This window comes from Girardinichthys multiradiatus, chromosome 6 (genome assembly GCF_021462225.1).
Source record: "Girardinichthys multiradiatus isolate DD_20200921_A chromosome 6, DD_fGirMul_XY1, whole genome shotgun sequence".
NCBI classification, from domain to species: Eukaryota; Metazoa; Chordata; class Actinopteri; order Cyprinodontiformes; family Goodeidae; genus Girardinichthys; species Girardinichthys multiradiatus.
Window position 1 is genome coordinate 8746394 of NC_061799.1, and position 23901 is coordinate 8770294.

General features: G+C 39.2%; 2 protein-coding genes across 4 annotated transcripts; both read right to left on the reverse strand.

The window, feature by feature from the left end:
* Positions 1 to 1198: 1198 nt before the first annotated feature.
* LOC124869282 (leptin receptor gene-related protein) lies at positions 1199 to 7226 on the reverse strand. The gene is made up of 4 exons (XM_047367049.1): positions 7069 to 7226; positions 6609 to 6684; positions 3706 to 3889; positions 1199 to 2505 (listed from the first exon to the last, which is right to left on the reverse strand). Exons 1-4 carry the CDS (start codon positions 7082 to 7084, stop codon positions 2389 to 2391), a joined length of 393 nt encoding a protein of 130 aa, XP_047223005.1. The 5' UTR covers positions 7085 to 7226; the 3' UTR covers positions 1199 to 2388.
* A 2396-nt stretch (positions 7227 to 9622) lies between these two features.
* Positions 9623 to 19272, reverse strand: LOC124869570 (phosphoglucomutase-1-like). 3 transcript variants are annotated; one of them, XM_047367504.1, is made up of 11 exons: positions 18561 to 18965; positions 16180 to 16342; positions 15841 to 15987; positions 15439 to 15564; positions 14356 to 14546; positions 14043 to 14197; positions 13818 to 13933; positions 13602 to 13737; positions 11979 to 12162; positions 11681 to 11809; positions 9623 to 10403 (listed from the first exon to the last, which is right to left on the reverse strand). In XM_047367504.1, exons 1-11 carry the CDS (start codon positions 18816 to 18818, stop codon positions 10314 to 10316), a joined length of 1695 nt encoding a protein of 564 aa, XP_047223460.1. In that variant the 5' UTR covers positions 18819 to 18965; the 3' UTR covers positions 9623 to 10313. The 3 variants fall into 3 exon arrangements, with proteins under 3 accessions (XP_047223460.1, XP_047223462.1, XP_047223461.1); XM_047367505.1 differs by lacking the exon at positions 9623 to 10403 and having other exon boundaries at positions 11722 to 11861; positions 18561 to 19272; XM_047367506.1 differs by lacking the exons at positions 13602 to 13737; positions 13818 to 13933 and having other exon boundaries at positions 18561 to 18967.
* Between the last annotated feature and the right edge of the window lie 4629 nt (positions 19273 to 23901).

Here is a 23901-nt window from a genome sequence, read left to right on the forward strand (position 1 = left end):
AGCTCATTGTCTCCAGTGAGGCAATTACTGAGACCTAGTGTTCTGCAATACTGTAACAAGTAACAGTAGCTTACTGTCATTTTATAGATATAAGAGATAAGAATATGCAATTAAACTACATGATGAAGTAGAAATAAAAACTATGACTCCTTGGTCAGCAGTGTCTCTTCCCCAGCTCCACTCCCCATGGTAATTAACAGTTGCAGACCCACAGCTGTGCTTAGTGCCATCCAGCTAGTACACCCATTTAAATTCAGTTTGCTGTGGTGTCGTTGAAAAATAAAAACACACCGGTTTCCTACTTTACCTGCTTGTATCTGTAAATATTCCCTTCCATTATCCACATGTACAAACAATAGACATTAGCTGTGTTTTTCTCATAGATCGAGATGGACACATTCACCAAGTCAAATGACCATCTATATGAAGCGTCATGTAAACAAATAACGGACTAACTGTAACAATTACGCCAAAATAGCATAATGTGCCACCGGTGTTACATCAGTCGGCGTTTCCCCATCAATATGTCTGACATGGTTAATGAAATCCGCCAAGCTCATGTACGCTGCACTGCTCCAGCTCAAAATACCGCAAAGAAGGTTTAACCTGATGTGAAAGGTAAATAAGTGAATCTGTCTTTGATTATTCTGTGGCCATCCTAAAGGATGTGACAAAATAACTGAATTTTGGACTTGAAATTGTATTACAGAACTAAAAGTGAGAGTAGTCAAACTGAATTTTCAGCACAACCAAATTCATTTTCAAAGCAAATTAATTTGGTCCCAAACTATTTAATTCAGTTTCAATTTGGTAAAATAGATTTTCATACCAATGCATTTAATTTCAAATTACATAAAGATTCAGTCTGAGCAATTTAAATTCAGTTTCTAATGGCACAAGTTTCTGCCCACAGTCTTCACTAAAGCTTCACTAAACCTGTAATCAGTGAATCCCTAGAAACGTCAGTCAGTCATTTTCTACCGCTTCTTCCATAGTGGGTCGCAGGGGAGCTGGTGCCTATCTCCAGCAGTCTACGGGTGGGAAGCAGGGTACAGGACAGGTCGCCAGTCCATCGCAGCGCAACACAGACACACACAGGACAAACAACCATGCACACACTCATTCACACCTCAGGGCAATGTAGAGAAACCAATTAACCTAAGTGTAAATACAAAGAAAGAAAAAACAGAAGACTCAGCACATTTACAATACAGTTGTATTAAATGTTAGAGGACATGATTTCAGGAGCTTATAAAAACCCTTACCATTCTCTTTAGTGCGTGTATAGAAGCAACCATATAAAGAATAGAGATGCTACCAAGAGACTCAACTTGTCAGTTACATACATAAAATATATTACCCCCCCCCCAAACTGCAAACATGAAGGGCATGCAAAAGAAACAGAACATTTTACAGAACAATAACTACAATCTTCTATGAGAGGGGCTACTGACTCTTACTCCAGTCAGCAATGACAAACAGAATGTGAGGCTGAAATATTAATTAAAGAGAAAGGAAGTAAAATGACAGTGATTTCTTTGCTAATTAAATGTACAACTATGGGTAAAAGCTTTCATTAATAGAATGAGCTACTCAATATGTAATAACAGAACCATCATCATTAGTCACCATTCTCCATTTCTTGTTCATGACATGAATATAAAATGAATCAGGATCCTTTCTCTGGATTGTTTAGACAAATCTATGGTTCTGACGGTATGGTCGTATGTATCACATATCGAAACATAGAGTTCAGAGGCAGTCTGAACTGATCTTTGGTGAAAATGTAAACAACCGCAGCAGGAAAAATAAAAGGCATTAATGTCTTGAGTAAAATAACAACACACAGAAATATATGTTTGCCTCATTCCTGCATCAAACTGCCTGCTACTGTTGTTTTTTAATGACTCTGCGAAGTCTTTCAGCTTCGAAAAGCAAACAGTATTGGGTTACGCACACCATATTTCCTGCATTGAAAAATAAGTCCAGATAATACAGTGAGCTTTGCACTGTGAATCATAAAGTTACTCTTTTGGATCCCATTCAGGTAGTGATTAACCAAGGCACATTCATAAGGATGATAGCTATGGCAAGCTAAAACACACACAATATAATACACAGAAATTGTGGAATAAGGGCTACAGCTATCAGCGACCCCATGGTCGCACACATTTAAGGCACATTTATAACCATAAAAAGTTCTGTCTGCTAAATCAAATTTTCCTGCCAAATAAAAGAAAAATCATCTTGATGAAGGTTTTGTTCTTTCTACACAACTATCACCCCACCCCCCATTTAGGACGCAGGACATATGTGCCCCTTAATCTGCAGTCGTTTCATCTCACTGTCCACCTGCTCATCTGTCTGTCGGTGTGCTTTTCAAACACTCTACCACTGCTCCCAGCTGAAGTCATCCCCACCTCCGAAGACGACAAAGAAGCCAAGGATGGTGAGGAAGATGACAGCGTTTCCTGTCATCACCAGGCCACAGGCACCCCACCTGATCTGTAAAAAAAACAGACTTAACTGTAACACACGACATTCTAACCAAGCCAGGTTTGCTCTGATAATCGTCCCAAACCCGAGCATTCTCGTTTATTCTGCCGCTAACCTCATGGATTATCTTCCAGAAACAAAACATATTTAGGTAGCTTAACTTTAGGGATTCATGAAAAATTTCTCTGAACCCCATTTTTTTTTTTTGCATTTTGCCACATTTCAACCACAAACTTTTTATGATAGACCAACACACAGCAGAAGATAATAGTGAAGTGGAAGAAAAATTAAACATATCATATTTTTAAAAAAAAGCTCGAAATTGCCACTACAGCGTTAATCATATAACAAATCCCATTGGATTTGAACAAAAATGCACAACACTTCAAAGTATTATTTATAAAATAATTCGAAAACCACACATGGCTTTCCTTCTATTTCACAATAACACCACTTTGTGTTGGTCTATCACAATAAATCCCATTAACATATATTGATGGGTGGGTGCAAATATATGGAATATGGAGAGCCGTTTTATTTAAAATTAAATAAAAAAAATGTATTAATAAATTATTAATTTTACCTTATTTGGTCAACTACTTGTTTACTTCAAGATTAATTTATTTATGTATTTATTTGCTTATTTATTTAGTTTAAGATTTTTTTTATGTATTTATTTGTATTATTTTGCTTATTTATTTATTTACATCGAAATTTATTTATTTATTTCATAATGGGGTTTTATTTTGTGACACATTGATTTTGTAAAGCTATTTATTTTCTTAACTTAATTTTTATTTCAGTTTTTTTATTAAGGTTGCTGCACTCTTGACTAGACCTGCCCCATTGAGAAAACTCCACCCCTTCAATTGAATATAAGAACATGAAATAAAAAGAGCCTGAAATATAAACTGAGTTTAAAAATAAAAGTCCCTCAAATACATAAAGTAGCTTAACAAAATAAAAGTGTCACACAGAAAAACACCATTATGAAATAAATAAATAAATCTTGGAGTAAATAAATAAATGACAAAATGAGCTAGAAATGTATTTTTTTAATATTATTATTTTTTTTATTTCATGCGGACATTTATTTATTTAATGGAATATTTATTAATAATTTATTAATAACAGTATTTATTTATTTATAAAATTTTAAATGAAACGACTCTGCATAGGAATACAGAACCCTGGGCAAACAGAACTTACTGTGTTATTTCGGGCTAGGACAATTGGGAGCCCAAAAGATGACACCACAATGCCTGTTGTTAAAAAGTAGGCCAACTCCCTGCATGCATTGCTGGAGGAGTCATCATCACTGAGGCGTCTGGATATGAAGGTTGGGATTGGACTCAAAACGTAGAAAATCAGCACAAAAAGCGGCCAGTATACCCTGCGAGAGATGGTAGGGAACAGATCAAACACCCAAGTTTTTGCTTAGTTTCTTCTGTGAACAAAAACATCCCAGCTTGAAGCTGGAGTCGGGCAACGAGCCATTTCTGCCAATAACATCTGATCTCTCAGATTGGTCATCCCATGTTGAATGATGTGCAAATCATCTAAGATCAAGTTTGCATTACACATTGGGTCATTACCCATTTAAAGAAGGTCAGGGGTAGACCTAAGCAAAACACCAGTGAGTTCAGAAGTTGTAGAATCCAGCCTCACTTGTAGGATCCGAATAGTAGTTAATAACTCTTAATAACTTTGTCTTCAGTTCCTTTTGACACATGTACTTCTCTTACAAACTGCCAATTAAACTAACGGCCCAGAACAGCACTGATTACTGTCAGTGATTACACGGCTGCAAGCTTATTTCTGTCAGTCATCAAATGTCTTACTTTTGATTTGTGAGATGGCCTTGAAAAAAGCATGCTTAACATTATAGAAGCTGATGAATCTAAAAGGATATTATATGCTGAATTACTAATTATCTTTAGGTTTAGCATTTAACTATACAATGTAAATGAAAAATAATACATGCAGAATTGTTTCATGGCAGAATGTTTGTTGCACTGTTTTGATAGTAATCATCTTCTACAGCAACTAACTTCACTTTTTTTCTATTTCAATTAACTGATGTTTTTTCTAATAGCCAACAGAAAACAGTTTGTTGAAGGTTTAATAGCAAGTTGAAAAACATTTTTATAAATATGCCATTTTTGTCATATTGGGGCACAGCCTGTCACAATGTTATAGCTGTCATAATTCTAAACTTGGCATCTTTAGAAAAGTCTTTAAATTATCTTTCTAATAAAATCAAGTAGTGAGTTTTCAACAAAATTTAAATTCTTTTGAATTTTTTGCCAACACACCTCCCAGTGAGTCTAAATGATTCATAGATTTCTAGGCTAAATTCAGTAGCTATTTGGTTTAAAAGTGAGGGTTTTTTTTTACATCTAGAATTGATTTTAGACATCTATTATAGAGTCTGAATGTAGACCGGTTTAATTAGAGTTTGAAAAGCACAACTAAACAAATTAGGGAGCCACTCTTGACCCTTCAATCACTATTGCCTTTGTAACAGGGCTGATAGAATATTTACTGTGGGTCCAGGAACTTTCAAAACGTATTATCCATGTTTTTCTTATTGTTGCAATAACAATGGTTATATTTTTACCCAAATTAAACTCTGCTCATCATCGGTCTCTGCAACATTTAGTCAACACTGTGCAGAGGTGGAAGGTACCTAATTCTATTAACTTAAGAAACTAGTAGATTTACTGCACCAAACTCTTTACTTCTACCTGAGTAATATTATTTTGAGGTAACACTAATCCTACTTAAGCATTCAGAAATCGGGTCATCGAGGTCTCTACCCTCGTCCGTTGCCCAACTCTCTTTGCACCGGTCCCTCATGGTACCCCTGCAGGTGGTGGGCCCACTAGGGGATGGCCTCATGTTTCTCATTCGGGCTTGGCCCGGCCAGGTGCCATGAGGAGTAAATCCCGGTCACCAGGCGCTCGTCGACGAGTCCCGACCCAAAGCCTGACTCCAGCGTGGGACCCCGGCCCCGCCAAACCGGGCGACATCATCTGCCTCATTTTAGTGGTCCTCATGATGGCGTCTGAACCGCTCTTTGTCTGACCCGTCACCCAGAGTCGATTTGCCATGGCAGACCCTACCAGGGGCATTTAAGTCCCGGACAACGTAGCCTCTAGGATTATTCGAGCACTCAAACCTCCCCACCACGATAAGATGACAGTTCAAGGAGTCAGTTAAGGTGGCTCAGGCACAGGTATCGGATGCCTCCTGAGGGAGGCATCCGATACCTGTGCCTCCTGGACTCTTCCCAGGCACGTTTCACTGGGAGGAGCCCCAGGGGAAGGCCCAGGACAGGCTGTAGAGAATATGTCTCTCGGCTGGCCTGGAAACACCTTGGGCTCCCCCCAGAGGAGCTAGAGGAGATGTCTGGGGTGAGGGAAGACTGGGCATCTCTACTGAGTCTGCTGACCCCGTGACCTGGTTCTGGATGAAGCGGAAAATGACTCTTACTTGAGTACAATTTTTTGGCTACCCTACCCAACTCTAACGCTGTGTGCAGTTCTGCTTGGAAATTATGATTCTTGCTGCACAGCTGACATTTTTTTATGGCAACAAACTTGAACTTGATTTCTATAATATTTAGATAGCATCTTGCTGTCAGTACAAAGCCTGCACAGCTTGATTGTTTAATGGCACTTTAGATTAAAATGCATCTTTCTATATGTTTTGAAATTTTTTGCACAATGATACCGCAACGTCCCAAATGAAAAAATGAATGAAATTAGTTTAACATCCTCATATTTGTTTTGGTTTATGCTTTTTGACAATGTTTCATTGTTTATCTAAGCTTAGACCGCTTTTAGACCAGACAGTTTTGCCTGGTCTAAATCACAAATCTACATTTTGAAGTGAGCTTGTCACAAATTTTAAAATTCTGTAACTTTGCTGATTTCTAACCTAGATAGGATTTTTGAATCATTAAAAAGCTTTTATTTGGATATTTTAAGTGAAATAGTGTTGTTAGCATACCTAGTTACTTAAAGTATTTACGCATAAGTGAAGTAAAATCGAGTCAATGCGATACAGCAACTCCCAATGTTCCAGCGGGGTGAGCTACCAGAACCTACCCGTACTGTTCCAGTGCGCAGCCCAGCAGCAGAAATGTCAGTCCAATGGCACCGCTGAATGAAAGGCCAACCAGTGCTAAAAGGAGAGATCAGGCACTTATCAGCTTGATGGCAATAAATCAACGGTAATAAACGAAAACAAAAGTTCATCACGCAATGTTACATTTGTCCCTTGCTTTGAATTTGCTACAATATTTGCAATATATCTTGTATATATTCCCGGTCAACATATTATAAAAAAACCAGAAACAACTTTATAAAGTCTATTAACCCTCATTGCGATATTCGACATCCCTTAAAACGTCTTATTGTCCACTGTCAGCGGGAACGATTCCGCAAAGTTTTCAGAAAGGTTATAAACAAAGCTAACAAAAGTTTCTGAAGCAAGACGACGTCAAAACTGAAAAACAAAACATCAGTCTTAATGCTAAACCTGGCCATAAATATCTCGGTAATATACCTTTAATCCCGGCCATTGTTATAAATCTGTTAAACGTTCTCTGAAAAGCTGTTTTCTCTTCTTTAAATTTTGTTTATGATCTAAGGCTTCTTGTCTTGTTAGACGAACTTCCTGCTTCCTCTATCAGATTTCCCCACGGTTACGTCACATGACGGTCTTAAAGCAACAGTACCACGTCGGTGTCCAAACACCGAGGTCATATGCTGCGTTCCACTTGTACACATTCGGACTTCCGAATTGGACTTTTTCAACTGGAACCCGAAAGTCGGAATTACAAGAGGGAATGTCGGGGCAACACGATCATACCCGACTTCCGCATTCAAGATGGTTGCTATTCGCATCAATAGTAGTAAAACTTCCTCACTTTAACTGTTTTAGCAGGTCTTTATTATTTATGCAACATTTAGCTAGTTGTATACGTACTACATTTCAGTGTTTATAAGACGACATGTTTCAATTCAATTCAATTCAAAAATACTTTATTAATCCCAAAGGATAATAAATTGTTGCAAGACTGTCGCAAGACTGCTGTTACAGTTGCTTGCAATACAAAGGAAAACCACTCGGAGATGATGTAAACTCCGACTTCCCAGGTTAATGGAACGCAGCAACATGGCAGGCCCTTCTTCGGTTTCCATCCATCCATCTTCTATACCTGCTTCCTCCATAGTGGGTCGCAGGGGAACTGGTACCTATCACCAGCGGTCTAAGGGCGAGAGGTGGGGTACACCCTGGACAGGTTGCCTTTCCATTTTAGGGCAACATACAGGACAAACAACCATTCACACCTAAGGCTTGAAATATTTCATTCTACGTGTGATGAAGCTATATTTGAGCTTCACGTTTTGAAATGTGTGACAAAAAATGTGTAAGATTTTCATGAATTTGTTTAGATGTACCTGTAATATAGATTAATCTGTTTAATTCTTACTTTTTTGCTACTTAGAAACCCTTGAATGGACCCCAAAATTCCCATTAAAGCCTAAAGCATATGACTTACCAGAAAAATCCAGTAATAATACATAACTGAAATACAAGAAACTTTGCAAAATGGAATTCATGTGTTAATCATTGCTGATTTAAATTGAACTAAAATACCAGCCACTGTTGATTGCAGACCTGGTAAAGATGTGAACATTTTTTAAATAAATTTATTTAATATCTTCTTTTTTTGCAGTAGCATAATTTTACATAGACAACTTTAAAATAAATGTTTATCCCCTAATTTAAGATATTTATGGAGTGTTGAGAAAAAAAGCTTTCAGTAATTATAGTTTTAAAAAAATCAGAGGTGGAACAGTTGTCCCCCTAAAAGAACCATTTAAAAAAATTGTATTCATAATTTTTTCAGTTGATTAATCGATGATAGTTTGTTTCTGTTGTCTGAACATCAGCAAAACATTGGATCACCAAGTCTCCATAAGACGCCATTTGACAACCAGCTGTTTAGGAGGCATGTCAGGCAACCATCACAAATATAAATATGTGGAGTTTTCTGACATGCACTTTGGCAGGAAATCTGTGCTTTGGTCAGACAATGCTGAGATTGAGTTTTTCAACAACAAACTGTCCAGATGTGTCTTAAATGAGGCAAAAGAGGAATATGTGAAATGCCCATCATGCCCACTGTTAAGTATGGTGGAGGATCTGTGCCTGTTTCCAAAAGGTCTTGGGAACATTGAACCTTTTTAAAATACCATTTTAAGTAAAAATCTGGTGGACCATGTGTTGAGATTAGGTTTTTATATGGATCCAAAACATATCACCAAATCAACAGACCGTTAAAAGATTCACCGGATACAAAATCAACCTTCCTCTGTCTACTCAGTTCCCAGACCTGAACTGTATAGAAAACGTGTTGAGTGAGCTGAAGAGAAGAGAGTAAGGGAGGACTCAGGAGTGATTATGCTAAGAGGACATTTCAAAGACCTCTCAGTTATTATACAGAGGTATGCTGTAACCTTGTTATAGGAGAAGACTAATAGCTGTCCTTTTGGGAAACTGTGGTTGTACAAAGTTGCAACAGCAGGGGTGCCAGTAATTGTGCCCCAGTGATTATGTTGTTTTTATTTTTCCCTACTAAATAAATGTATTTAAACTGGAATGGTTGGAATTTTTGTTTTTCTGTGTGAGACAATGCTGTTGCAATAAAATTAGGTTTTTGCCACTTTTCACGAAACTTTACCAGTAGGGCCAAACAAATGTGTTCATGTCTGTATCTTTATATTTAGTGATAGGGTATCTTTCTGGCCAATACATAATTCACGGTTCATTATTTTATAATTTTCTATATTATGATGACTGGGAGCTATCTGTCCCCATTTTTAGCAGTAAAACCATACATGTTACTTTTTTGCAGAACTGCAACACATAAACCTGACTGTGTGCCAGTGTTGGTCCTCTTGACTGTTTTCAGGTTCAGAGACCAAGAGAAAGCAGCACTTCAAAGGGCATCAATGATCACAGAGCTTGAGCAGATGTTTGTGGACCCCTGCCGTCACTTTTCTTTTCGTTTCATCCTGGGTTTGTTAAGAATTGTTGCATAGAAACTATACACAGTACAATGAAAAATGAGTTTATTCAATATGACAGTGACAATAGTTCATTTTATCTGGTGAACACTGTATTCAAATGGTTCCTTGTTTTTGTTTTCATCATTTTCTGGAGTGTTGATTTTAATGGGTGCATTGGTTTGTGTCACACATGCTCAGTTTTAGGTTATTATTCGGTGAGGAATTTTCATTTTCCCATATTAGGGAGCATAAACAAGCCAAAGAATAGTTTGAAGCTTATAGGAAGGAGTCTGTTATTGGCTTTTTAAACCAACACACTGTCCGTATGCAAATATATATTAGTATTATATAAAAGAGCGATTAGCTTGATTATGTAAAATTCAGCTCTCAGTAGTCTTCAGAAAGTAATCTGTGTATGCGGTCACATTAGAAAAACAATAGAGTGAAAGAAAATAGAACCATGCCGTGTTGAATAATTAGTTACTCTGATCAGACACAATGCACAGGAAATAAAAATCCATAAGCCGAAAGCAGATGGGGTTCATTTCAAAAGCACACGTGATAACATACCAGATGCATGAGGAAAACTACAAAGATGAGTCTGACAATTAATCTGTTGCACACAGTGCTTCCAATGTTTGATTTGCTGCTGTGTTTATACAAAAATTATAGGCAGAACAATAAAATAAAAATAAAGAAATGAATGAAAGATGAAGCCATTGGGAGGAAGATTCATGTAATGAGTGACGGCCCGTTTCGACCCGTCCTGTGATGAAGTTGAGAAATCTTCAGAGCAATAGTTGCCAGGGGTGCCAGCTGCACCTGTCCCAAATAATAATTACAAGGTCAGAGATTAATACACCACGGTGATGCACCTGATGCTAATTTACACAGAACTATTTCCCTACAATACTGCCTTCACATTGTTGCCTCCTTAGAGCATGACAGTATTTTTCTTATGTACTGTTTTTAAACTATTTTGTCACATTACAACACAACTCAATGTATTTTCTTGGGATTTTATGCGACAGACCAAAACAAATTAGTTCATAATAGTGAAATGATTCGAAAAATCTAAAAAGTGTAATGTGCAAATGTTTTTAGCTCCAATGAGAGGATAGTTAGTAGAATCACCATTTGATGCAATTATAGCTAGAAGTCTTTTATGGTCTCAATCAGCTTCGCACATCTAGATAATTCATTGTAATTTCAAAACAGCTTTAGTCTTGGTAGGGTTGCACTAGTGCCTTACTTTTTCTATTTTCAGATGATGGATTGATCAGAGCTCTGTCAGATGCTTCTGATTTTGTTTACAACCTAACTCTGCTTTAACCTTCTCCACAACTTTCTCCCTGATCTGTCTGCTATGTTTCCTGGTCTTCATGATGCTGTTTGTTCACTAATGATCTCTAATAAACCTCAGAGGCCTTCACAGGACAGCTGCGTTTATGCTAAGATTCAGTTAGACTGGATTTTATTTATGGGTGTCAGAGTAAAGGGATCCTAATTATAAATACACATCCAACTTTTCAGAAGTTTTTTACGAAAAAAATCTGAAAACTGTTTAATTTTCCTTCCACTTCTGAATTCTGCTGGATTTATACCGAGATTAAATTACGCTGACTTTTCAGAAGAATGTACATTTTTGTACACTTCACAATCATGCACTTCATTGTGTTGGTCAATAACATAAAATCCAAATTAAGTATTTTGAAGTTTGTAGCTGTGACCAAATGTAAAACACAGTATAATGGTTATAAATACTTGTGCAAGATTGGGTGCTGCAATTACTACTTAGGTGACTTCTAAAACCAACTGGTTGCACTAGATTCCTCATAAAAATATAATTTAAACGATGCATTACTTCTCTTACAATTTACAACTACTGGTCTATCACATAGAATCTCAATAAATAAATAAACGGCAATGAAACACATTGAAGTTTATGACTGTTATGTGGCAAAATGTGGAAGGGGCATAACCACTTCTGCATGGCACTGTATGTAAAGACATAGCTGCTCCTAATCTTAATGCTTCATACTGTGCAAATGTCATAAAATATGTTTTATGTAAATCGCCCACTGTTTCTGCTTCTTTACCTGCGTGTCTTCAAAAATGAGTTTTCTTTCATAGCTGTCAATGTAGATCCTAACTGTGGCTCCCTCAGCACCTGTCCCACCCAGTCTGTAGATGATTCTGGAACCATCAGAGAATATAATCCGCAGTCCCTGCAGTGATTATATTCAGTTACACTGTGAGATCCCGACACACTGGGAGAGCCTTCAGACACACAGATAAGTGGTTGTGATGCTTACATAGAGAAAGGATGCAACAAGCACCCAGTCCAGTTTCTGTTTGTGTTTTTTACAAATAAACCACAAGCAATGGCATCTATACCTGGTTCCTGGTTATGGTGCTGTCCACGGGGTCTGTGTACTGAAAGTTGTCTGCTTTTTCCACCTGGTAGATTTTGTCTTCAACAGCAAATCTCTGCTTCACAAAGGACTTGTCGGAGATCAAAATTTCCAAATCTTCCATCATGTTGCACGCTGCATCTATATCTACATTCTCATAGTCATATCTAGACAACATTGATGAAGAAAAAAATAATAGAGAAATTTCATATCACATGTTACATTTTAGAGGTTCAGTTCATTTAACAAATGTATTTTATCCATTACTTGCTACCAACAGACTTTAAAAGCAGTCTGTTATTAGCGGTAGAGCTGCTAAGGAATAATGTAGTGGCCTTAATTCACCACTAGATGACACTAACGTTTTCTACTTTTCCTCTGCAAGGCACAACTTTTTATTCTTAATAAGGACTAATTGGACAGTATTTATAACAAACACATCATGCTGTTGCTAATTTGACAGAGCACAACAGAAGAGATCAAATCAAATGCACTGATACTTTGACAACATCAATATTGACACCACTGGTAGAGCGGTATGAAAAGCACTGAAATAAATCAACCTATTTCAGTGTCATCCATGATGTCCTGTTTTCCCAAGGTATAAATATGACACTTTTCTTTAGAGGCACACTAGAAAAGCATTTCTTTTAGCCACTCTTCAAAATGGGTAGGACAACAAAACACGCAATTAAAGAAAGACAGGTGTGCTGTTCTCCATAAGTCAGGAAATGACTCAAAGAAAATATCTACTCAATTATATTTGCCTAGATCCTCAGGCAGAGTAATAATAATAATAAAAACTTTAAAACTGAACTTGTTCCTTCACAAATTTTTTTACCTTGCAAGTTTGTCCTTTCCTACCTTAATTATTTACCTCTAAACTAACCATTTTGGACATATGTACTTAAACCTTTGAGTTTCAGTTTATTTTTTGTAAAAAGAAATGGGTTGAGTAACCTTGACTCCTTGGGGACTGGTGTCCTGCATACTATGGATGTTTCACTGCTCGAACACATCTGATTTAAATGATTGGATCATTAGCAGACTCCTGTAGAACCTGGCAACAGACTGAGGAGATCCTTCAATGATCTTGATCAGGTGTTAGAGCAAGAGCACATCTTAAACCAGCAGAACACCAAGCCGTGACAACTGCAGTTGCCAACCTCGGCATTAGATATTATTTATTTGAGTCAACAATTCCTTACAGTACTCTGTTAGCAGAAAATAAAAAATTACTTTAAACTGTTGGTTGTTAAAGCAGGTACGAAACTTAGCTACTTTGTACCAGAGAAGGTTGGGGACAAAATCTCCATAACTACAAAATTACAGAAAGGCAAAGGGAAGAAATGACCAGCACCCATTTAAACCAACTGGAACTGGGACTACCAAGGCTGGACGAGGATTCAAGTATATTTTACCATGAACAGTGAGAAAAATGGTAAAGAAGGTAGAACAAATCTCCAAAGCCCACTGTGAGAGAACTCATTGTGTCAGATTATGCTACTGTAATGAAAGATGGATTCAATTTAAGACTTTTTACACATCTTTACCAGTGGTGGCAATAAATATGAAGGGCGTTGTCTGTTGCATGTCCACCCCTCACCTTGTGAAGTAATTTCTTCCATATTTTAGCCAGTGTTCTTTCAGAATATCTTCCAAGCTCTGCCTTCTAGTTGCAATGATGGACAGCCATGCCAGCACAGCCCAAAGCCCATCCTTCTCACGAATGTGGTCCCCACCTACATGTATATTACAGTTTCCAACTCACAAAAACCTTAAACCTTTTAAATCTTCTGATGCATCACAGGGCGAACTGTACCTGTTCCAAAGCCTTCCTCTCCACACAAAGACAGCATGCCAGCATCCATCAGATTTCCAAAGAACCTCCAGCCAGTAGGAGTTTCATGCAGCTCTATTTTTGTTGCTTTGGCTACTCTGTGAACGTTCAATGAGAAAGTATTCTTGGCCACAAACAGGAAATGCTACCTAACTGATTGAGATTTCATTACCAATGGGTTAACTTGAAACTTGGACAGAGTTTTACCTGTCCAACGCTGTGCTTGTGGGCATGCTGCGGCCAAAGCCTCTAACGCCTGTATGCTGAAAGTACGGGATGCAGAAGATGTTGTCTGCTATCACAGCCACAGAGTCAGACGGGGTGAGGAAAAAGCCATGCTTACCCAGGATCATGTTACGGTCCTAGAAAGAAACACAGGCAGAGGTTTGAAATCATGTTCAGAGTTTCATCTGACTATGACTGTGGTCTAGCAATCATCTAATTGATAACCCCCTTAACAGGAATTTTGATTTCATTTTCTAGTATAAAATAAAAAAAAAAACTGAACACATTAACACACCCCATCCCCATCAAATGCTGCTCCAAAGTCATGTTGTCCGTCTCTCATGCTGTCAACCAGGTCTGTAGCATACATAAGGTTAGGATCAGGGGGTTGACCTCCGAAGTCTTCCAACGGGACACAGTTAATGGCAGAATTAGCCGGGCAACCCAGCTCCTCACACAGTATTCTCTTCACATATGGTCCCAGCACTGGGGAGCAGACAGAGTTACAACAAGGAGAGGAAACAGGTATAAGACAGTCAGGATCTACTCAAGTCAGATCTCCTGGACCACTGTACACAGAAAGTAATTCCATCAGCTGCCTAAAGCAACTACAACAAAAAAAAAACATCTCTACTTTGTGGTGATGTGATGTAGTTTCAGTATTTACCAGTTCAGTAACTATGAATTTATACTGATGAAAGATGCTCATTACTGATGTGAGTACTGGATACCAAAGGTATTTGGTACACTATCCAGTGAACAAGAGAGAGAAAGTAAAACAAAGGAAAGAGGTGATGTATGATTTACGGACATATATGATCTAAAACCTTTTAAATCCTTGCAATACCTTACTCTGGGTTTGTTACCACAGCAGCCTCTCTGATATTGCTTCCATTAAGATGCATAGTTAGCTTGTGAAGAGTTTGGAGCCAAAATAATTCAATACAAATGTGGCTCAGAGATATCCAAGCCATGCCTGAATAGTAGTGTGACTTAAGTGATTAAGCTTTGGAGCATTACGGCTAACACTATAATGCTCCGCTTGATATATGTATTTATCAAAACCTTTTTTTATTGCGTTGGGGTTATTTCAAATGCAATGGCAACAAAGGCGGAATGAAAGAGAGAAAAAAATTAAAATGTGTATTTAAAGTTTCTCCATAAGATATTCAATAGCGGGCGTAAGGAGCTACAGGCCTGGAGGACTGTTAAAATCAGTCCCGTCATCAGATTCTGGTTAATGTCTGCAGAGCCACTTTTAAATGGTGATGTTGCTGCAGAAATGTCTTTGTGCAAATGTGTAAGTCTAAAATTACCACATAACTACATTTTAGTATTTATGTGGTAATTTAGTAGTGCCTGGTAAACCATCTCTCACCTCCATGCATTGCATCTAGCCTTATGTTGACATGATTCTCGCCAGACAGAAGTTCCTTCAAAGCCGCAAAGTCAAAGATGTTCCTCAGAAGGTTAGCGTAAGACTCCACAGGGTCAACTATTTCAACTATACACGAGAAATAACAGAAACAAAATGATGTTATATGTTATAGAACCAAAGCTGTGTTTACAAACCTGTCCCATAAGTTTGTATGCTAACTAAACTTATTGAACGATGCATTAACTTTACTTTATCTATTTACAAAAACTGTTTGAAAGTTTAATATTTAGTTTAGGCCTTTTAAATCCTCAGGCGTTGTTAAAAGTTGTTCTCAGGTGTTTTGTAACAGATATTATCTGTAGTGAAACTCCAAGTTCCCTGTTATCAGGGCCTTTACATCACCTGTGAAGGGTTTGAACTTGTTCTCCAGATCAAACGCCTGTTTCCCGAGGGTTTGCAGATCCACACGCAGTCCAGGGCAAATGGCAAACTCCTCAATGGTTCTGCTGATCTGGTAGATCTTGCTTGTGACCTCTTCCTTGGCTGGGCCTGGAAACAGCAGAATAGGTTTTCTGTTAAATCGATAGTCAAATGTACTGTTGTGTGTTTCACTGCCATAGCCTCCATCTTTCTATTATCCAGAAAAAGTTTTGAACTTCAGCTTTAATGTCTGGCTTCTCCTGTTCCACTACTTAGTACTTGGATGGCTTTGCATGCATGATTTCTCTCACATTACCATACCTCCGTTAGCTGTGTTAAACTTAATGCCAAAGTCTCCATTGGGTCCACCAGGGTTGTGGCTGGCAGTGAGGATGATCCCACCAATGGCTTTGTATTTCCTGATCACACATGAGACTGCTGGCGTTGACATCATCCCATGTTGTCCAATGATGAGATGACCAATCTGTGAAAATGTCACGCAGGGTTGTTTGACTTGGAGCAGAGGAGAGTGGGTCTCAGTTTATCTCAGTAAGTGAGCTGCAGGTATGTCCTGCTTCCTTCTACTTGTAAGTGGAACTAGGATTAACGCTGATATCAAGAACAAGTTCTAACATTATTGGGTGTATTTTAGCTCTCTATAATTAATTTGCTGAACTAAAACAGCCTGAGCCACCCAGAGGTGTTGTAATTTAAGCCTGGAGAACATAAAGAACTCTTTACGAATGCTGGCTGCCAGCCTGAAACCAAAATGGTTTTATATGTTTCTAGTGGAGCAGCACATCAGAGGCAGCACCTGAAACTATTTTGCTGACTTAAATTTTACTTTTGACGTGTAGAGGTGTACGTCTCCTGCCATGTTCTTCTGTACTGCGGTGTTCAAGTTGTCCTTGAAAGTTGGAATTTCCGAACTCTTAGGAAAATTTCAACTAGAACACCTCCAAAAGTCAGAATTGCGATTCGGAAAATCAGAGCAACATGACCACACCCGATGTCCGGATTCAAGATGGCTGCTCCTCGCATCAACAAAGAGAAAAACGTTCTTAGTTTGACTGTTTTTAGCAGTTCTTAATTATTCATGTGACATTTGGTCAGTCATACACATACTCCTTTTCAGATGTTTCAGTGCTGTTTATATGCACAAAATACCGTTAAGAACTGTTACTGTCATTCCTATTGTTGTAAAAGTGACCATATTGGCCATGTGTCATCAATGAAGAATACAAGTGTCCAGAGGCATTTTTATGATTGTTTTCCAGAATCTCATCGCCTCTTGCTGTTCTGCTCCTCATGGAGTAACTCTGAAAGCTTCTATTAGCTGGCTAACTGGCTGGGCTCGGATAGCTAGTCTACTTTAGTTTCAAGTCCGTAACTTTTCAGGGACTTGCGTGTCTTTCTTGTAAATAACAGAAATGAGAGCGATTGTTGTGGTACTGCGCTGAAACAGGGAAGGGACTAATGGCTCTGATCCAAACTCTGCTCACTTCAGAACTTTCTCTGGCATTTTATTGAATGGTCTTTAAGCCAATTTAGCAGTATGATGAAAAAATTGATGGTTTAAAAACTGACCCATGCAAGTTGTACAACTGTCAGTTCTTTTTAAATCCAAACAAATGTTTTATATTTAAATAATCTGGAAACCTTAAACCGTAGGCTAAATCATATAATTAGCACATTAGCAGGACTCTGTAGAACTTGAGCGCATTTAATTCAACTGTGTTGGACTGGGGACACATCCCAAAGTTGGAGGATAACAGCCATTGAGGACTGAAGTTTAAACCTTTGAAGCTACTTTAAAAGTATGCTTATTCTTTATTCTACAAGTTTTAACATCTGTAATATATGCAACAAGTTCAGCACAGTTAAATAAGTAGCAGCTCAGTTTGTTGATGGCTGACAATGCGAAACTGTGAAATATGGTGGTGGCAGCATCAAGCTGTGGGAATACCTTTCTTTAGCATTGACAGGGAAGGTGGTTAGAGTGGATGGAGACTAAGGCAGACATTAATGCGTTAGAATGGTCTAGTCAAAGTTCAGACCTAAATTCAGTCAAGAAACTTGAAAAACTTGAAAACAGATGCTTACATATAGTATGTTGCCCTTAAAATCCAATTGAATTTGAGTGATTTTGCAAAGAAGAATGGGGAAAATTTGTCTAGCTGTGCGAATTTTGTAGACATATCCAAAAAGATTTGCTGGTGTAATTGCAGCAATGGGGGTTCGTTGAACAAAGTATTGACTCAGGGGGGCTGAAAATGAATGCATGGCTCACTTTTTATATTTTTATCTGTAAGCATCAACAAAAAAATTGTATGAATTTCCTTACATTGTAAAATTATGCAATATTCTATCACATAAAATCTAAATAAAAAGTTTGTGGTTGTAATGTGAAAAAATGCTAAAGATTTCAGGAGTTAGGGGTACCTTTGAAAGGCTCCATCTCATTTCAAACACAGTCAAAATATTTCATTTGCTTGATATATCAGCATGCAGGTAATGACGCAGATGACACTGACATACATACACTTATTTGTAAACAGAGTCACCGGTATTCACGTGTGCAGCCAACCACTATTTAATGTTCACACACACACACACACACACACACACACACACACACACACACACACACACACACACACACACACACACACACACACACACACACAAACACAATAACTGACCCCATTGGCAGCTGCCATCTGAACAATGACCCCAATAGCCGGTCTGCTGAAGAAGCGTCCGTCTCCTCCCACCACCAGGGTTGCACCCTGACGGTCAGGTAGGTCAATGGAAGAGAAGATACTCTGGATGAAGTTGTGCAGATAGTTCCTCTTGGACTGAAATACGTAAACCTTCTTCCGAAGGCCGCTGGTGCCAGGTCTCTGGTCGGGATAGGGGGCTGTGGGGACAGTCAGAACTTGCAGAGGCCCGTTCTCCATTGTTTTAAAATGAAGATCCAACTTGAATTGCCATGTGGAGTGGACACAACCTTTTGACTTTGAGGAAAATCATCTGTCAGCTCCAGCAACGGCTCTAAAGAACAGAATGGAGAGGGAAGAGCTCAGCTCCTCCTATTATTTCTCTGGGTTACAGCAGGAGCTCTGCAGCTCAAAATAACCTTGCAAACTAATGTGTGTGTAGAGGCAGGGGGGTAACTGAAGACGCTCCTTCACACATGTGCAGGGAGATCACTGTCAGGCTACAGGCCCAGTCACAAATAAGTGTGTGTGTGTGTGTTTATTAGAGTGGAAGTTTCGAGATATTATGGGGGTTATCTATCAGGGTGTGCAAGGCAGCAGCTGTTCTCCTGGTAATGATGTGCAAAAACAGGGATATCATTTCTCACCAAATCCATCAGCAGCTTTTTAGTATTTACCCTCTTTTAAATGCTGAGGTCAGGTCACTACGTGATACTGGTGGAGGAAATCGTTTCCTGACTCGCTCCTCCAAAACACCCCAAAGTGGCTCAATAATATTTAGATCTGGTGACTGTGCAGGCCATGGGAGATGTTCAACTTCACTTTATGTTCATCAAACCAATCTTTCACCAGTCTTGCTGTGTGTATTGGTGCATTGTCATCCTGACCCACAGCACCGCCTTCAGGATACAATGTTTGAACCATTGGATGCACATGGTCCTCAAGAATGGTTCAGTAGTCCTTGGCAGTGACGCGCCCATCTAGCACAAGTATTGGGCCAAGGGAATGCCATGATATGGCATCCCAAACCATCACTGATCCACCCACATGCTTCACTCTGACCATGCAACAGTCTGGGTGGTACGCTTCTTTGGGGCTTCTCCACACCGTAACTCTCCTGGATGTGGGGAAAACAGTAAAGGTGGATTCATCAGAGAACAATACATGTTTCACATTGTGGCAACTCTGGCTCAGTAGGAAGAGTAGTTGTCTTGCAATCAAAGGTTGTGGGTTCGATTCCAGCTTACTCCTGCCATAGTTTGATGTGCCCCTGGGCAAGGCACTTAACCTCAAGTTGCCTACCAATCTGTGTATCGGTGTATGAATGTGTGAGCGTTAGTGAGTGCAATTGGGTGAATGTGGCTCTAGTGTAAAGCGCTTTGAGCGGTCTGTATGACTGGAAAAGCGCTATATAAGTTCAGTCCATTTACCATTGTCCACAGCCCAAGATTTGCGCTTCTTGCACCATTGAAACCGACATTTGGCATGAGTGCCCAAAGGTTTGGCTATAGCAGCCCGGCTGTGTACAGGTCCTTCTCAAAAAATTAGCATATTGTGATAAAGTTCATTATTTTCCATAATGTCATGATGAAAATTTAACATTCATATATTTTAGATTCATTGCACACTAACTGAAATATTTCAGGTCTTTTATTGTCTTAATACGGATGATTTTGGCATACAGCTCATGAAAACCCAAAATTCCTATCTCACAAAATTAGCATATCATTAAAAGGGTCTCTAAACGAGCTATGAACCTAATCATCTGAATCAACGAGTTAACTCTAAACACCTGCAAAAGATTCCTGAGGCCTTTAAAACTCCCAGCCTGGTTCATCACTCAAAACCCCAATCATGGGTAAGACTGCCGACCTGACTACTGTCCAGAAGACCACTATTGACACCCTCAAGCAAGAGGGTAAGACACAGAAAGAAATTTCTGAACGAATAGGCTGTTCCCAGAGTGCTGTATCAAGGCACCTCAGTGGGAAGTCTGTGGGAAGGAAAAAGTGTGGCAGAAAACGCTGCACAACGAGAAGAGGTGACCGGACCCTGAGGAAGATTGTGGAGAAGGGCCGATTCCAGACCTTGGGGGACCTGCGGAACCAGCGGACTGAGTCTGGAGTAGAAACATCCAGAGCCACCGTGCACAGGCGTGTGCAGGAAATGGGCTACAGGTGCCGCATTCCCCAGTCCTGGGCTGCAGAGAAGCAGCACTGGACTGTTGCTCAGTGGTCCAAAGTACTTTTTTCAGATGAAAGCAAATTCTGCATGTCATTCGGAAATCAAGGTGCCAGAGTCTGGAGGAAGACTGGGGAGAAGGAAATGCCAAAATGCCAGAAGTCCAGTGTCAAGTACCCACAGTCAGTGATGGTCTGGGGTGCCGTGTCAGCTGCTGGTGTTGGTCCACTGTGTTTTATCAAGGGCAAGGTCAATGCAGCTAGCTATCAGGAGATTTTGGAGCACTTCGTGCTTCCATCTGCTGAAAAGCTTTATGGAGATGAAGATTTCATTTTTCAGCACGACCTGGCACCTGCTCACAGTGCCAAAACCACTGGTAAATGGTTTACTGACCATGGTATCACTGTGCTCAAATGGCCTGCCAACTCTCCTGACCTGAACCCATAGAGAATCTGTGGGATATTGTGAAGAGAACGTTGAGAGACTCAAGACCCAACACTCTGGATGAGCTAAAGGCCGCTATCGAAGCATCCTGGGCCTCCATAAGACCTCAGCAGTGCCACAGGCTGATTGCCTCCATGCCACGCCGCATTGAAGGAGTCATTTCTGCAAAAGGATTCCCAACCAAGTATTGAGTGCATAACTGTACATGATTATTTGAAGGTTGACGTTTTTTGTATTAAAAACACTTTTCTTTTATTGGTCGGATGAAATATGCTAATTTTGTGAGATAGGAATTTTGGGTTTTCATGAGCTGTATGCCAAAATCATCCATATTAAGACAATAAAAGACCTGAAATATTTCAGTTAGTGTGCAATGAATCTAAAATATATGAATGTTAAATTTTCATCATTACATTATAGAAAATAATGAACTTTATCACAATATGCTAATTTTTTGAGAAGGACCTGTATATTGACCCTGTGGAGCTCCTGACGGACAGTTCTGGTGGAAACAGGAGAGTTGAGGTGCACATTTAATTCTGCCATGATTTGGGCAGCCGTGGTTTTATGTTTTTAGGATCCAATCCAGGTTAGCACCCGAACATCCCTTTCAGACAGCTTCCTCTTGCGTCCACAGTTAATCCTGTTGGATGTGGTTCGTCCTTCTTGGTGGTATGCTGACATTACCCTGGATACCGTGGCTCTTGATACATCACAAAGACTTGCTGTCTTGGTCACAGATGTGCCAGCAAGACGTGCACCAACAATTTGTCCTCTTTTGAACTCTGGTATGTCACCCATAATGTTGTGTGCATTTCAATATTTTGAGCAAAACTGTGCTCTTACCCTGCTAATTGAACCTTCACACTCTGCTCTTAACCTGCTAATTGAACCTTCACACTCTGCTCTTACTGGTGCAATGTGCAATCAAAGAAGACTGGCTACCAGGCTGGTCCAATTTAGCCATGAAACCTCCCACACTAAAATAACAGGTGTTTCAGTTTCATTGTCCAACCCCTGTACATGATCTAAATAAATTAGAACATGAGGAAAAAGTTCAATATTTTTTGTCGCTTATTTCAGAAAGTGAAACTCATGTAGATTAATCAAAAATAGAGTGAAATATGTCAATCTTTGGAAACTCATGGTTTCACACACCCTAATCAGCTAACTCAAAACACCTGCAAAGGTTTCCTGAACATCTAAATTGTCTCTCAGTCTGGGTCAGTAGGCTACACAATCATGGAAAAGACTGCTTGCTGGACAGATGTTCAGAAGACACTCAATGATACCCTCTTTAAGGAGGGTAAGCTAACTGCTGGAGAAGCTGGTGGTGCTGTATCCAAGCATATCCATATAAAGTTGAGTGGATGGAAAAATTGGGTAGGAAAATGTCTGCCAGTAACAGGGATAATTTCAACCTTGAAAAGATTGTCAAGCAAAATTCACAGCTTCACAAGGAGTGGATTAAAGTTGGAATCAGCACATCAAGAGCCTCCACACAAAGACGAATCCTACACATGAGCTACAAGCATTTTAGATAAGGAGAAGAACCGATGTTGCCCAGTGGTCCAAAGTCCTCTGTCCAGATGAAATAAAGTTTGTATTTCATTAGGAAATTAAGCTCCCAGAGTCTGGAGAAAGAGTGAAGTTGTGTGATGTTTCCACAGTCAGTGATGATTTGAGGTCCCATGTTATCTGCTTGTGTTCGTCCACTGGGTTTTCTGATGTCCACAATTAATGCAGCTATCTTCTAAGAAATGTTAGGGCACTTCATGCTTCCTTCTGCTGACAAGCATTATGGAGATGCTGATTTAATTTTTAATTAGGACTTGGTACCTGCCCATGCTCCCAGAGGTCCAGCAGAACCACAGGCAGATCCCCTCCACGTCATGCCACACTGATGCAGTAATTCATACAAAAGGAGGCCCAAGCAAGTATTGAGTTCATAGAAATCAATATACTTTTGAGAAGCCTGGCATTTCTGTTTCAAATATCCTTTGTTATTGATCGCATGTAATATTCTAATTCTGTGACACACTGAATTTTGGGTTTTCAGTATCTGTGAGCCATAATCATCAAAATCATAAGAAATAAAGGCTTGAAACATTTCACTCTATTAGCACTTTTCCAGCAACCTAATTTCGAACCAATGTTGCATGTTCCCACAAAAAAAAGAGCTAATCACGGTTCGTACCATAGTACTTACCATAGTTTGTACTATGGTATGAACTATGGTTTAACTCTGGCACAGCAGAAAGTTGCTTTTCAGTGCAAACCATAATGTCACCTGTGGGCGAGTCAAAAGGTGGAGATGATAGAAACAAGTACGGTGCCGCACAGGTCATCGAGATCTGACATCTTGCTACTACACTTGGTTTCCAGAACTGGTGGAAAATTACGTTGGTTCTCAACAAAACACCCCAAGTTCAGAAAGATCCGAACTGAACTGGTTCAAGAATAAGAGTTTTTTGGTGGAAACACCATATGTATGTATTTATATAATATATGAGTTTCACGTTCTGAAATGACAAAAAATAGAATGACAAAAAATACTATCATATTCAATTTTGTTTGGATACATTTGTAAATTAAATTTGCTTAAGTAGTTAAACTGCTCAAAAACTAAGTTTGCTCACCACTGCCTTAGAAAAGCACTTGTTTCCACCAATCAATCTGAGAAGAGCTAAAAAGCATT